General features: G+C 41.1%; 1 protein-coding gene across 1 annotated transcript in view; it reads left to right on the forward strand.

The window, feature by feature from the left end:
• LOC147015376 (uncharacterized) overlaps window positions 1–14,042 on the forward strand; it is an 83,454-nt gene that overhangs the window by 35,551 nt on the left and 33,861 nt on the right. The window contains exons 3-5 of the mRNA XM_085850049.1: window positions 6,217–6,257; window positions 13,269–13,360; window positions 13,601–13,718. Coding sequence (XP_085706175.1) covers window positions 6,217–6,257; window positions 13,269–13,360; window positions 13,601–13,718 — 251 coding nt within the window. The remainder of the gene's footprint in view (window positions 1–6,216; window positions 6,258–13,268; window positions 13,361–13,600; window positions 13,719–14,042) is intronic.

Below are 14,042 nucleotides of genomic sequence, written 5' to 3' on the forward strand. Positions count from 1 at the left end.
TTCACTTAATGTAAGCAACTGTCCATACTGTATATGTTAACTATTGTAATAACGTTACTCAAACAATTCACATTTGTTTCCTTAATTACTAGTTTTTGCCGACCATATAATTCCAAGCTACACACGCTGCTTGATGTTATTGACATTTTCGCAATTCTAGTATATAACATCTTGACTGTTACTGCAACTTCCCATGTTACATTTGAGTTATTTCACTTCTGCGGTGGTGAACGTACCTGCATCCGCAGGGAATGGTACAGGAGTACCCACCTAACCGTAGAAGTTCAACAAACGGTCCTTTTTAGGACCAGATGCTTGTAGAAAAATGTACAATATAGTAGTCTGTTAGTCATTTCTGCAATATCATCGGGTGTTCTCGCTTGTCTGCAATGTCACATTAACAATATCAATGTTTCATTGTTATTTTGTAAGATTTAGATGTTCTAAGTGTTGCTAAATTTTTTTCTGATATAATTCTGATCTAGTCATGGTACCTGGCACGTTTGACATTAGTATGATTTGTGCTTTGTAAGTTTTATGTTAATTAAAAAAATAAAAATTCCAGTACTAGCTGGGAAAGTGTACTTTGTGGACCATTTTCAAAAGGACCGAAGTTAACACCCAAATGAAGAATCAGTTTAATTTCCCAACAAAAATGGTATTCAGAAGTTGTCTAAGGCACGCCTACATATTTTAAGATTCAAATAAATTTTGAAGCGGACACAATTTTCTGCTAGTATTGGCATTTTAAAAAGAAGAAAAGAATTGAAAATGATTGCATGTACACCATGTGTAAATCAAAATGGTGATGGAAAGGAGTCAGTGTAGGGGAGGAGGAGCCGACTCAAATAACTTTATAAATTTTTACGTTTGAAAAGGTCAGGGAATCCTTACCAACACAGTCACGGAATGTCAGGGAATTTCATTTTTGAGATTGAGTGGGAACCCTGTGTTATTTATTATTATTATTTAAAAATTTTTTTTTATTTTAGACAATGGCAAGGCTCATATAAGAGCTAACACACAGAACGTATAACAAGGGGAGCAGGAGATGAGAGGGATGGGAGAGGGAAGCACAAAACAGTGGGGAATAGACACATGAGATCTATGGAAGGGAGAGGGATGGTGCGGGGAACACCGGGTAAACAAGATGGACACCACAGGGACTTTCAGGAAGAAAAGCAGGGAATATGAAGGAGGTGTGTTTGGGGTGGTTTAACTGGGGTAGAAAAGATTGGGGTTTTAGATGGGTGAAGATAAGAGATGGTGGTGAACAGCGATTTTGAAGACCTGGAGGGAAGAGTGGGATTGAAGAGTGTGTGGGAGTTTGTTCCAAAGGTGGAGAAAAAGAGGAATGAAAGGGTGAAGGTGAGCAGTGATTCTTGATTTTGATAGTTTATCCAGAAGGGGGTTGTTGGCAGACCTTAAGCATCCTGTGGAAATATGGGCAGGACAGATATCAGACTGAGCTTGGGTGGGGGGGATGGACGAAGTCAGAGAGTAGACGGTAGAAGACAGAAAGACCGCCGACCTGTCTGCTGTGAGAGAGTGAGAGTCCCAAAGACTCAGCCTCATCGTGGGAGATACCAATGATCATAAATGCCTTGGTTTCCACAGCGTGAAGCCGAGAAAGGTGAGAGGTTAGAGCACCAGCCCAGGGGAGAGCAGTACTCCATCAGGCTGCAAATGAAAACTTTGTAAGTGGTCAGGAGCTCAGATGTGCCAAAGAAGGACTTTGCACCACTGAGGATGGCCAATCGGTGACTGGCTTTGGAGGCCAGCTTGGAGATGTGGCTTTCCCAGGAAGGATCAGATAGTGAGGCTCAAAAGTTTGAATGAAAGGGCTTCAAAATATTTTGCCTCTTTAATGGCCAAATTAATGGCCAACACACAGACACACACACACAGACACACACACAGACACACACACACACCTCCTCCATTTATAGTAGATAAGAACCCTTGGAGTTTTGGAGAAGTTACAGTAACTGAGGCAGCTGAGATTGGAGTGAACTATCAGAGCCAAAATGACAGAGGAGATTCCAGGCTTTGGGACTGCAATGGGTGAAGTCCACATTTTCACCTGGTTCATTCCATCTCTAACACCAACAAACAGAATCAAGTAAAGCAAGAAGTCGAGCTGCTGCATCTGGGTCTTTAGAAGATATGTATTCAGCATGTAGGAATTCCATCTCAGGTAGCCAAACATGAGAACGTGAGGTGTGGGCTTTCCAAAAGCTTTGGGAGATGTTGTTTTTGAGGGAGGTTGTTTGTGGCTGCAGAGTTTGTCCACATTAGATGTCCACTATGGTTACAATGTTGCCTTTCATAATGGCAACACTGATGCAATGAACAGCATTTTGTGGTGAAAACTGGATATATAAATTTGTGATATTTTGTGTGGTTTACTGCCTCAATACTACAATGTGAATGGCCCAATATGTGTGTGTGAATATTTAAATTGCACATACGTCAGGTTTATTTTTGCTTAGTTTTGCCGGGTTAATGTGCCTGACGAGTGTTGTGTAACCATGTGCTGGGTCAAATAAAGTGTGTTGGGAAGTCTCACGCAATCCTGCAAGCTGGTGTCCACCCACTTTATCCCCCTTCCTGGTTACAATTATAAACTCGCTGTATTATACCCCTCCCTTTCTATACCAACCATGAGGACATGTTAGAACGGCCCCCCTCGTTGCAATACAAGGGCAAATTTGCCATGTGTTACTGGAGCGATTGCGTTGCGTGAAGCAGCACACACTCCTTTCCCACCGTGTCTCGATAAAAAGTGTCAGAGGCGTTGTACATCAATTTGTGGTGAGGCAGTTGGTGGTCTTGCTGCAGTCCTGTCTCAGCATCATGCCTTCATCTCTTGCTGCAAGACCTGCTTCACATCTGCTCGAGTCTGCCTGCGAGCTGCTGGACCCACGGGACTGTGGGGACCAAGCCACATGGAGCGTCGAGCATGCAGGCCAGGCCTCAACATCCCCTTTAAGGCCCTGTCACACCTTGACGATTTAGCCAGCGTATGCCGACGTATGAAAAATTTGTCTAAAACGCTGGCACACATCGAATACGTTATGGGTAGGTTTTGTATCCGGTAAGAGCATGCTGGCATACGTCATAGTACTCTGGCACACGTTGAATACGTTATGGGTAAGTTTTGTATACGTTAAGAGCACGCTGAAGTATGCTGGCATACGTCGAATACGTTATGGGTAAGTTTTGTATATGTTAAGAGCACGCTGAAGTATGCTGGCATATGTCGAATACGTTATGGGTAAGTTTTGTATACGGTAAGAGCACGCTGGCATACGTCGAATACGTTATGGGTAAGTTTTGTATACGGTAAGAGCACGCTGGCATACGTCATACGTTATGGGTAAGTTTTGTATACGGTAAGAGCACGCTGGCATACGTCATACGTTATGGGTAAGTTTTGTATACGGTAAGAGCATGCTGGCATACGTCGAATACGTTATGGGTAAGTTTTGTATACGTTAAGAGCACGCTGAAGTACGCTGGCATACGTCGAATACGTTATGGGTAAGTTTTGTATACGGTAAGAGCACGCTGGCATACGTCATAGTACGCTGGTACACGTCGAATACGTTATGGGTAAGTTTTGTATACATTAAGAGCACGCTGGCATACGTCGTCGTACGCCGAGCTCGTTGACAAATTTTAAGCATGCTCAAAATTTTTCGACGTATGCCAGCGTATGACTCGCACGTTCCGCATACGCTGGCCATAAGTTGTAGGCACGTTACGCGATCGTTGACACACGTTACTTGTAAGTTACTCATAAGTCGAAACACGTCGAGGTAATGTTTAGCGTACCCGAAACTTATTTCTAACTTATCGGTAACGTGCTTTGAACCTATGTGTAACATATCTCCAACGCATATTGACGTATGTAGACTATTTTGACATCTTCCGGACGACCACAGAACTTACTGAATGTGTTTTTAACTTACAGCTACCGTATAATGGCGTATTGGCAGTGTTTATGGGAATTGGTATATAAAAATGGGCTTCACAGGAGGAACCCGTCAGTGTTCTAGACTCCATGTTGAGTAGATGTCCATGTCAATAATATCAGTAGTATCAGTCATAGTAGTAGTAGTAGTAGTAGTAGGTGGTCCATGTCAGTAGTAGGAGGTGAGCGTAATGGGGAGAGTGTGGGTGATGATGGATCCTCCTTGCGTCCGCGTCCACGGCCACGGCCAGGAGACTTCTTTGCAACATTCTTCGAAGTTTTCTTCGGCATGACGGTGATGTTGACACTTCGATGTCAAGTGCGGTTATGATTTGAATCGTCGAGCGGCAGGCTTTTAATGGGCTACGCCAGGTGATTGTCGGCGATACGCTGCCGCGCGCTATGCATAAGTTAGACTATCGTTCCGCATAGGTTGTGAACGCCGACAACACGCTAAGCATTCGTTGGTATAAGTTATCTATAAGTTATCGAAACATTCTGTGTACGTTACCAATATGTTATGCATACGTCCAAATCGTTATGAATACGCCCAAAACTGAAAAAAAACATCAATAGTTCAGCATACGCCAGCGTTTTACATACATTTTGATACGTTGCCATCCGCTGGCTAAAACGTCAAGGTGTGACAGGGCCCTCATAGGTTAGAAATAAGTTTCGGGTACGCTGAACATTACCTCGACGTGTTTCAACTTATGAGTAACTTACAAGTAACGTGTGTTGACGTGTGTCAACGATCGCATAACGTGCCTACAACTTATGGCCAGCGTATGCGGAACGTGTGAGTCATACGCTGGCATACGTCGAAAAATTTTGAGCATGCTTAAAATTTGTCAACGAGCTCAGCATACTACGACGTATGCCAGCGTGCTTCAGCGTGCTCTTAACGTATACAAAACTTACCCATAACGTATTCGACGTGTGCCAGCGTATTTGCCAATTTTTTCATACGTCGGCATATGCTGGCTAAAACGTCAAGGTGTGACAGGGCCTGACGGTGATGTTGACACTTCGATGCCTAGTGCGGTTATGATTTGAATCGTCGAGCAGCAGCCTTTTAATAGGCTACGCCACGTGATCGTCGGCGATACGCTGCCGCGCTATGCATAAGTTAGAGTATTGTTGGGCATAAGTTGTGAATGCCGACAACACACTCAGCATTTGTTGGTAGAAGTTATCTATAAGTTATCGAAACGTTCTGTGTACGTTACTAACACGTTATGCATACGTCCAACTCGTTATGAGTACGCCCAAAACTGAAAAAAAACATCAATAGTTCAGTGTACGCCAACGCTTTACATACATTTTGATACGTTGCCATACGCTAGCTAAAACGTCAAGGTGTGACAGGGCCCTAATATTCTGATACTTCTCTTTCCATTATGCTATCCACTCTTGCTTCTATTTTGTTTTTATTTTGCATCTCCCATCATTGCCCCCTTCCATGTGTGCTTAATTACAGGGTTAAGTTGAGGGTTTTGTTGTAGTTTCAGAGTTCCATGCTATGCGTCCTTCACATGTCTGGCATAACGGTGTCCATTCAGAATTTTTCTCAGGATCAAACAGCCCTTTATTTATTACAATGTGCCCATTATTGATTATTATTTATTTTGTTACATTAAAATCATTGAGTTTCAATCATTCATGTGGAGACACTTTCTTTCCTGACAGTGCAGTAGTTTCAATGGAACAAAGGAAAATATGCAGGAAATCCATGCAGTATAATTCTTACCCAGCGACTTTAACCATATGTTGAACCTCATTCACAAGACATAGATTTCGGCAGACTGTGCATGTGACAATACCTTTCATATGGAGAACATGATCATCATACAGTTTGCTCACTTTTGATTTTTCTGCCACACTGGTAGTAAACCTTTGTACCCTGATGCTGACAATCGGCCCTTTGTATTTGTACTTTTTTGCATTTGCTAGTTCTGGCAAAGAAACACATAATCAAGAGGAAAACAGTACATTAAGCACTGGAACTCTATAATGTGAGCACTGTGTTGCCTTTTGCAACTGCAATAATGATTCAATGAATTAGCACTCGGTGGTGAAAATTTCCCTTAACGTTTCTCAATGTGAACGTGACTGCAGTAAACACATGCTTGAGTAAAGGATGTATTTATTTCCAAAAAAAAAATCTATTTTTATCACGATTTATCGTTACATTTTTTTTCACTGTCTCACCCTGCCCCCATCCCCAATCTTCTCGCCAGCCGTGGACCACTGTCTGCTCTGAAGGCTGCAATAAAGCGAAGTAAGTGCTGATTACCCCTCAAGTTCCTTTTTAGAGGCAGTGAGACTCTCTTCCCTGTCCATGACAAAGTTTTCTCTTTCTTGATGCCAAATTTGTCAATATATAAGAACAAAGTAAATAGACAAGAATGCAAAAAGATGGAGTTGGTTTGCTATTTGTTCGAAGCAATGTAATCTTGAGAATTTTGTGACAGGGTCAAGACCACAATGTAGCAGCAATGAGAGAACAACAGACTGGTTTTAAAAAATGAAGACCTACTGTCGACAAGATTTGTGCTCTTAGACAGATTTTAGAAAAAAAAAACGAAAAAGAAAGTGAGAATATGCATAGCCCTTGTTCATTGCTTTTATCGATCTTGAAATGGCTTATGACTCAGTTTGAACAGACGGTCTGTGGAGAGTATAAGATAATTCCATTAAAATAACTACGAGAAGCTCGGTAGAGCGCATACCTCTGCCACACGATGCCTGATCTATGAGAATGTATCGGGCCCAATACATTTTTTTTTTTTTTTTTTAATATCATGCTATAAATCGTTTTTGGCCCTATCTCTCAATGGTGAAGAATCACTTTCGAAATTAAATAATTATCGTATCCAGATCCGGAGTCACATCTTCACCAAAATCGAATCAATTCATCCTTGTCACACACACCCAACCTGTCCACAAAGTTTCATCCAAATCCGTCCACAACTTTTTGAGAAACTTATTGAGATGTTTGAGATATTGAGAACTTTTTGAGATGCTATATATCTTAGTTTGGCCCCATCTCTCAATGGTGAAGAATCACTTTTAAAATTCTAGTAATCGGATCCGAATTTGGATCTTCACAAAAATCGAATCAGTTCGTCGTTGTCACACACCCAACCTGGCATCAAATTTCATCCGGATCCATCCACAACTTTTTGAGATATCCTGCACACAGACAGACAGATGACAGACAGACAGACAGACAGAGAGGGGTGAAAACATACCTCCTTCACCTTCGGTGGCAGAGGCAATAAGAGTACTGTTGAAGTTATATGAAGGGGTATATACTGTATGTGGCAGCATTATCTAAGTAGGGAAGCTCGGAGAGTGCTTTGAAACAAGAACAGGAGCTCGGTATAAAGATGTGTTATCTCACTGTAATTATTTAACATATTTATGGATCAGATTATGTGTCAGGTAATGGAGGGTGTGCATGATGGTGCAACAGTTGGTGAAGAAACTGAACAAGATATTGATTTCACTGATGATTATAGTGTTGTTGGCAGATACGATAGGAATCTTTACTGCGTTAGTATTGAAGAAAGAAGAAATAACCCAATTTTTTGGGTTTAACAATTACCAATGAAAAAGGTGAAATAATGTCAACAGACAAGAAGAACAAATGCCCAGCATACACTTAAGAATGCATAATTTAGAACAAGTAAATGAGTTTAAATATCTTGGGTCAATTGTAGCATCTGATGGAAAAATAACAAAAGACACAACGAGAGGAAAGGCAGAAGCTGCAACAGCCAAAACACTCTGAAGTCACTTTTTATGGGAAAGGAGAGACGTGTCAAAAACAGGAGAAATGAAGATGTTCATTGCAATCGTTACAAGCCGGTAGGCAACATGGGCGGTCGCTATATAATTGCAGACTAGTCATACAGTTTTTGACGGATAAGGCTGAAATTTTTTGACAAAGAGGTTGATTATAGTGCGCATAAAAGCGCAGAAGCCGGTTTTTGATTTTCAAAAAATATATATATATATACCGTATATAAATATTTTTCGGATTTTTTTCAAAAATTTCAAAGTCCCGTTGCTAGGCAACGGTGGTGTCCATAGCAACCATGCTCAAAAGCATACAACTAGATCCTGGTATGAACCTACCAGTCAAGTTTCATCAAAATCGGTTGACTCCTCTGGCCTCCAGAGCTGTCCATTACATACATACAGACAGACGGAAAACCTGAGAATAACGGTAGTCTAGCAACCACCCAACAACCTAATTTGATATTTGGATTGTCTACCTGGACCCTCACAAAAACGGAGGAAAACTAGAAGGGCACTCAGTCGAGTGCATACATCCGCCATGTAATGCCTGATCCATGAGAACATATCGGGCCAAATACGTTTTTGAAATATGCGATATATCGTTTTTCGCCCTATCTCTCAATGGTGAAAAATCACTTAAAAAAAATTAAATAACTATCGTATCCAGATCCAGATTGGATCTTCACCAAAATCTAATCAATTCGTCCTTGCCACACACCCAACCTGTCCACCAAGTTTCATCCGAATCCGTCCACAACTTTTTGAGATATCTTGCTATATATCGGTTTAGCCCTGTCTATCAATGGTGAAGAATCACTGAAAAAATGATCACATCCGGATCTTCACTAAAATCTGATCAGTTTGTCCTTGTCGCACACCCAACGTGCCTACCAAATTTCAAATGGATCCGTCCACAACTTTTTGAGATATCCTGCACACAGACAGACAAACAGACAGAGAGGGGTGAAAACATCACCTCCTTCACCTTCGGTTGGTGGAGGTAAAAATAGATTATTTTGAAATGCACTTGCTCAGAAATATGCGAAACATAAAATTGGATGATATTATCATTAGAAATAAAGATATCGGAGAAATGATGAGCAAACTCCAGTGAGTGCGATACGTAAATCGTGACCAAAATCATTTGGACATATTGAAAGAATGCATGAGGAACAACCAGTGAAAATAATATGCCAAAGCAGGATAAACAGTAGAAGGCGTCAGTGGATGGAACCATGGACCAGATGGAAGCAAACAGTGGAGAATGGTGTAACGGAAGCTGAAATTGATAAGGAAGAAACATATCTAGCTCAAGATGGGAAACGATGGAGAGCTGTGGTTGGGTCCTTGTGCTGCACAGCAATGGGAAGATAAAGAAGAATAAATAAATTTGTCTGTCTCTACTGTAAGAAAGATGGTCTGTCTGTCACCGTTTTTCTCAGAGATGGCTGAATGGATCTTCATCAAACTTTCAGAGGTTCATCAATGAGTGCCGGGGAGTGTTTTAGACAGAGAAAGTTTTGTTTTTTTGAAGATTTTGAAAAAGGATAACGATGAATTTTTTTTTTTTTAATCAATCGACAGTGCCTAAGCCTTTGTAGCGACATGAAACGTAATATCAAATGATCCCTGACCCCATTCCTTAGTGTGTGTATCCCTGCTGATCTCTTCCAAAATGTTTTAAATTTATAATCAGGTCAGGACACAATGTTGAATCCTGATATGGAGTCACAGTATTTTTCGGTGCAGGGAAGGGTTGATGCATGTGATGAAGCAGCACTGAGCTGATTAATCCTTTTTTTATAATCTATTGACTCTTAGTCCTTGTTTGCTTCAGTCAATATTGTATTTTAGCCACACAGACAAACTTTAATACAATGGAGGGAAGGAAGAGGGTATTGTAATCGGTCTGTATCAGTCAGTGAGGATCCGCATGCAGACTCATTTTAATACATTGCCCCCCCCACCCCCCGCCGGGAGCCTACTTTTACTATAAAGTTGTATAATATAACTATAACATTTTTACATCTATGAGTAATTTAACCATGAGTTGATTTTGTACCTACAATGTATATTATGTCAAAGTTAATGCACTCCCATTCCTGAATGTGTTTGCCCATTCCATCTGTTGATTGAGGCTTGCTGCAAGGTCTATGGGCTCGAATAGTGTGTCCAACCATCCTCAAGTACAGTTTGTCAAAGTTGTCAAATGTAACCATAACATTTTTACAGTTTAAAATTTACCCCACAAGTTTATTTTTACCATGAATGTGCACGATGTACAAGTTAAATATTTAACCTCCGCCATCGAAGATCGGAGGTTACTGTTTTCACCCCTTTCTGTTTGTTTGTTTGTGACCAGTATTACGGAAAAACTCCTCAACGGATTTCGACGAAACTTGGTGGGGAGATTAGGTATGGACCAAGGATCATGCCATTAGATTTTGGACTTGGTCCAAAATCCAATATGGCCGCTATGGCGAACATTTTGAAAAAATATTCGAAATTTTTTTTTCCATTTCTACATATTTTAAGTGATTTCCACCTCCCCCCCCCCCCAAAAAAAAATTGTTAGAGAAAAAAAATTTTCCAACTTTTTTTTCAACAAAATTTCGAATTTTTTTTGCATTTCTACATGTTATAAGTGATTTCCAACAAAAAACATGCCAAAATTATAATTGCGGCTGATTTTGGAACTTCAGGTGGATATACCCACGTAAAATCAATTTCTGTCTCAAGGAATCTAGTTATGACGAATGAATCGAGTATGTAAAAGTTAAAAGTAAAACGGAAAGTTGCAAACTATAACTCTGTGAGCACTGTTGACGTCAAATTGAATGAATAGGATATCAGGTTCACTTGAGTGACCTCGCAGTATTGGCGGCGGAGGTTTTGCACTCTACCGAGTGCTCCCCCTCTAGTTCATCCTGTATTTTATTATCTGTGACGTCTCTTCACCTTTGTGTGTTTTTGTCAAGGGCTATACTTTTGTTCTTTCTTATGATGGAGGTTTGTCCGTGTGCGATTGGTAATCTGCCAGTTCGTATCTAAATGAATAACAATATTGATAAAGCAGGTTAACTTTTATTATGAATGAACAGTTGCCAGTGTATTTTTCATGATGCATGATGGACAGAGGAGCTTTAATCGGTGAATTATTGGCCTCGCACGTTTCCAAAGTAACCCTACGGGTGCCGTGTGTCGGTGTGACTGAGCAAGTCTCCATGGGTTCTCAGATCTACTGTAATCTCTCCATCCCGGAGAGGCTATATAACAATGAGTCTTTAATGGCCACAATAATTCACAGCTTGTGGGGTTGGCCGGAGAGTTTTTGGCCCAAGTCTTTCAGGAACTGGCTGGCTTGGCCTGGTGTTCGATTAACCGTGTTAGAGCAGGAATTTAGAACTCTGCAAGAGTGCCGGCAAGAGCTTTCCTATTCTTCATGAAGGATACCGTGGGATCTTTAACATCCACAAACGAAAACTAATCTGATTTTGTTCAAACTTGACACAAGCACAGTACGTGATGGCATACACGTGCGCCCCACTTTCTTTTGCGATCTGATCAAAGATGGCCGACTGGTAGACCGGCGGCCATTTTCGTTATAAATAAATATAGGCTAGCCCTTTGACTCAGTCCAGCAAAAATACTTAAAAACCACCAGGATTATGACATTTTCTCATTTTTAGCCTTGATTTATGACGATAAACCTTTTTGGCAGGTACTAAATTATAATTATAATACCACATATGCCAACATGATTAATGGTTATGTTTACTGCTTTAGACAATCAACGTCAAGCATACTGTAATTTAATACAAGATCACGGATCTCATTGAGATAACTTAAATCAATGTCTACTAATCAGTGTTAATGGTTATGTTTCGCCACTGGTGTGTCATGTCATTTTTTTGTGGTTTTACACCGCCGATGCTACTAACGGCACAATGGCATGCCTACAGTTACACAGGGTCACTCATACTTTATGAAAGGTTTAACTTTCATTTAAACTCACTATGAATTATGCATTCCATGAACACTGTACTTTCGGAATTATATGCCATCATAACTACAAGTGAATCGATACAAATATGAACCTATTTACTGTTCCAACAATGCACCGGCCCAACACAACCTGTCTCGACGGTTAGTGAGGGCGAAAGTGCACACTTTACATTCCCGGTGGCTAATAAATTTAATTTGACTTTACATTTTATCAACTCTTTGGCATAAAACACTATAAATAACTTCATGACGATTCAATAAATGTGGCAATAAAAATATGCCAAAACATCAACCCATCGCAACAGAAATTCAACTTCGGACATCTCCAAAGTGAATGCTCATCCAGTTGGCCCATCATCGTGAACCTTTATTTTCTCTTTATTAAAAATGACAGTGGGGTAGCACGGCAACAATTTGGTGCAACCAGCAAGGGAATAAACAAATGGAAAGGGGAGAGAGAGAGAGGGAGAGAGAGAGAGAGAGGGAGAGAGAGAGAGAGAGAGAGAGAGAGAGAGAGAGAGAGAGAGACAGACAGAGAGAGAGAGAGAGAGAGAGAGAGAGAGAGAGAGAGAGAGAGAGAGAGAGAGAGAGAGAGAGAGAGAGAGAGAGAGACACAGAGAGAGAGAGAGACAGAGAGACAGAGAGACAGAGAGACAGAGAGACAGAGAGACAGACAGACAGACAGACAGACAGACAGACAGACAGACAGACAGACAGACAATACTAAAACTAGCAAGTAAGAGGGTGGGGTTAAGAAGGTTATTGAGGGTAATAAATATGGTTTAGAATGGCGGATGACATGAGGTGGTGGTACACCGCCTGCTTGAAACCCTGGAGGGAAGAGTGGGAAAGAACGGCATCTGATAACCAGTTCCATAGATGGCAGAAGTGAGGAACAAAGCAATTGAGGTGTGCAGTCAGTCTGGATTTTGGAACTTTAACCAGAAGGGTGGGGGGGGTGGTACTGGAAAAACACATGTATTGTGGAGTTGCCAGAAAGGGTCAGAGAACTGAGATAGCAGAGTGCAATATTGGAGATGTGGTTAAAAAAAAAACATGGCTCCTCATGGAGGAGCCATGTATACAGTTCACACGTTGGACAAAGATACAGTATCAGTAGTCGTCAATGTACTTTTCCATGAACTACAAGACATTAGGAGACGAAGAACAAACACATGTGGTCTGCTTGTAGATGTTCACCCTCGACAAATATATCGCTGTAAACGGTGTCACGGGAGGTGATGCTGTCAAAATTTTCTCCTTCAACCATTAAGTGAAAATTCACCACAAATATTAGTCCTTCCAGATCGCCATACCTTCCTCATGTATGCACCTTCAATGGAAAGATGTGTTTTTGCCTCTGAAAGTGTTTAAAAATGGCAAATCCTTTTGACTCCTCGTACATTTCACAATCTACTGCAGACGTAATTGCATGCGCGTGCACTCACTCCGGAGATTATCTTTACTCTTTGCTTTGCAGACATTACAGTGAGGGAGCCTTCAAACGTGTGTCCGGGACATTGCAGCAGAGGCTCCATAGATGGAATCTACAATAGTTGGAATGAGGACGAGGTAAGTGCTGCGGATACCTTTTGATATAAAGCTGATATTCAGCACTTTTTCACTACCTCATACTGATGCCCGCAGTTGTATGGGGCAAATACTGATTTGGTATGGAAATGCTGATTTATTTATTTATTTATTTGTTTGTTTTATTGAGGTCTTTATGGCAATTGCATTACAGTCGTGCAACCACGTTGAGTCGTCTTAATGTTGTTTTCCTGGTTTTTGTCCCACCGTGAATCCCCGTAGCACCCTCCTTCCTATGAGGAAGTAGTCAGACAGTCAAACCAAGGTTCCATTGATACTGAGAGGAGGAGCTGTTCCTTTCGTTCAGCCAGTACACAAACGGAGCCAGAAGTCATGCGAGGTGAGGTCCAGAGTTTGAGTATAATTGGTTTAAGTTAGAAATAATCGTATTGGAGGAGTAGTGGGATTGTGTTACTACGAAGACGACCAAAGATGATACGTAATTAAGGGCAAAATACCTACCTTCTTACTTCCACCACCGAAGGTGGATGAAGATGATGTTTTCACCCCTGTCTATCTGTCTGTCTGTCTGTCTGTCTGTGAACAGGTTATATTAAAAGTTGTGGACGGATTCAGACAAAATTTGTTGGAGAGGTTGGGTGTGTGACAAGAACAAAATGATTTGATTTTGGTGAAGATCCAAATCCGGATCCAGATACTATAA

The sequence above is a fragment of the Eptatretus burgeri genome, chromosome 12, assembly GCF_056783735.1.
Source record: "Eptatretus burgeri isolate ZD-2024b chromosome 12, Ebu_testis_v1, whole genome shotgun sequence".
NCBI classification, from domain to species: Eukaryota; Metazoa; Chordata; class Myxini; order Myxiniformes; family Myxinidae; genus Eptatretus; species Eptatretus burgeri.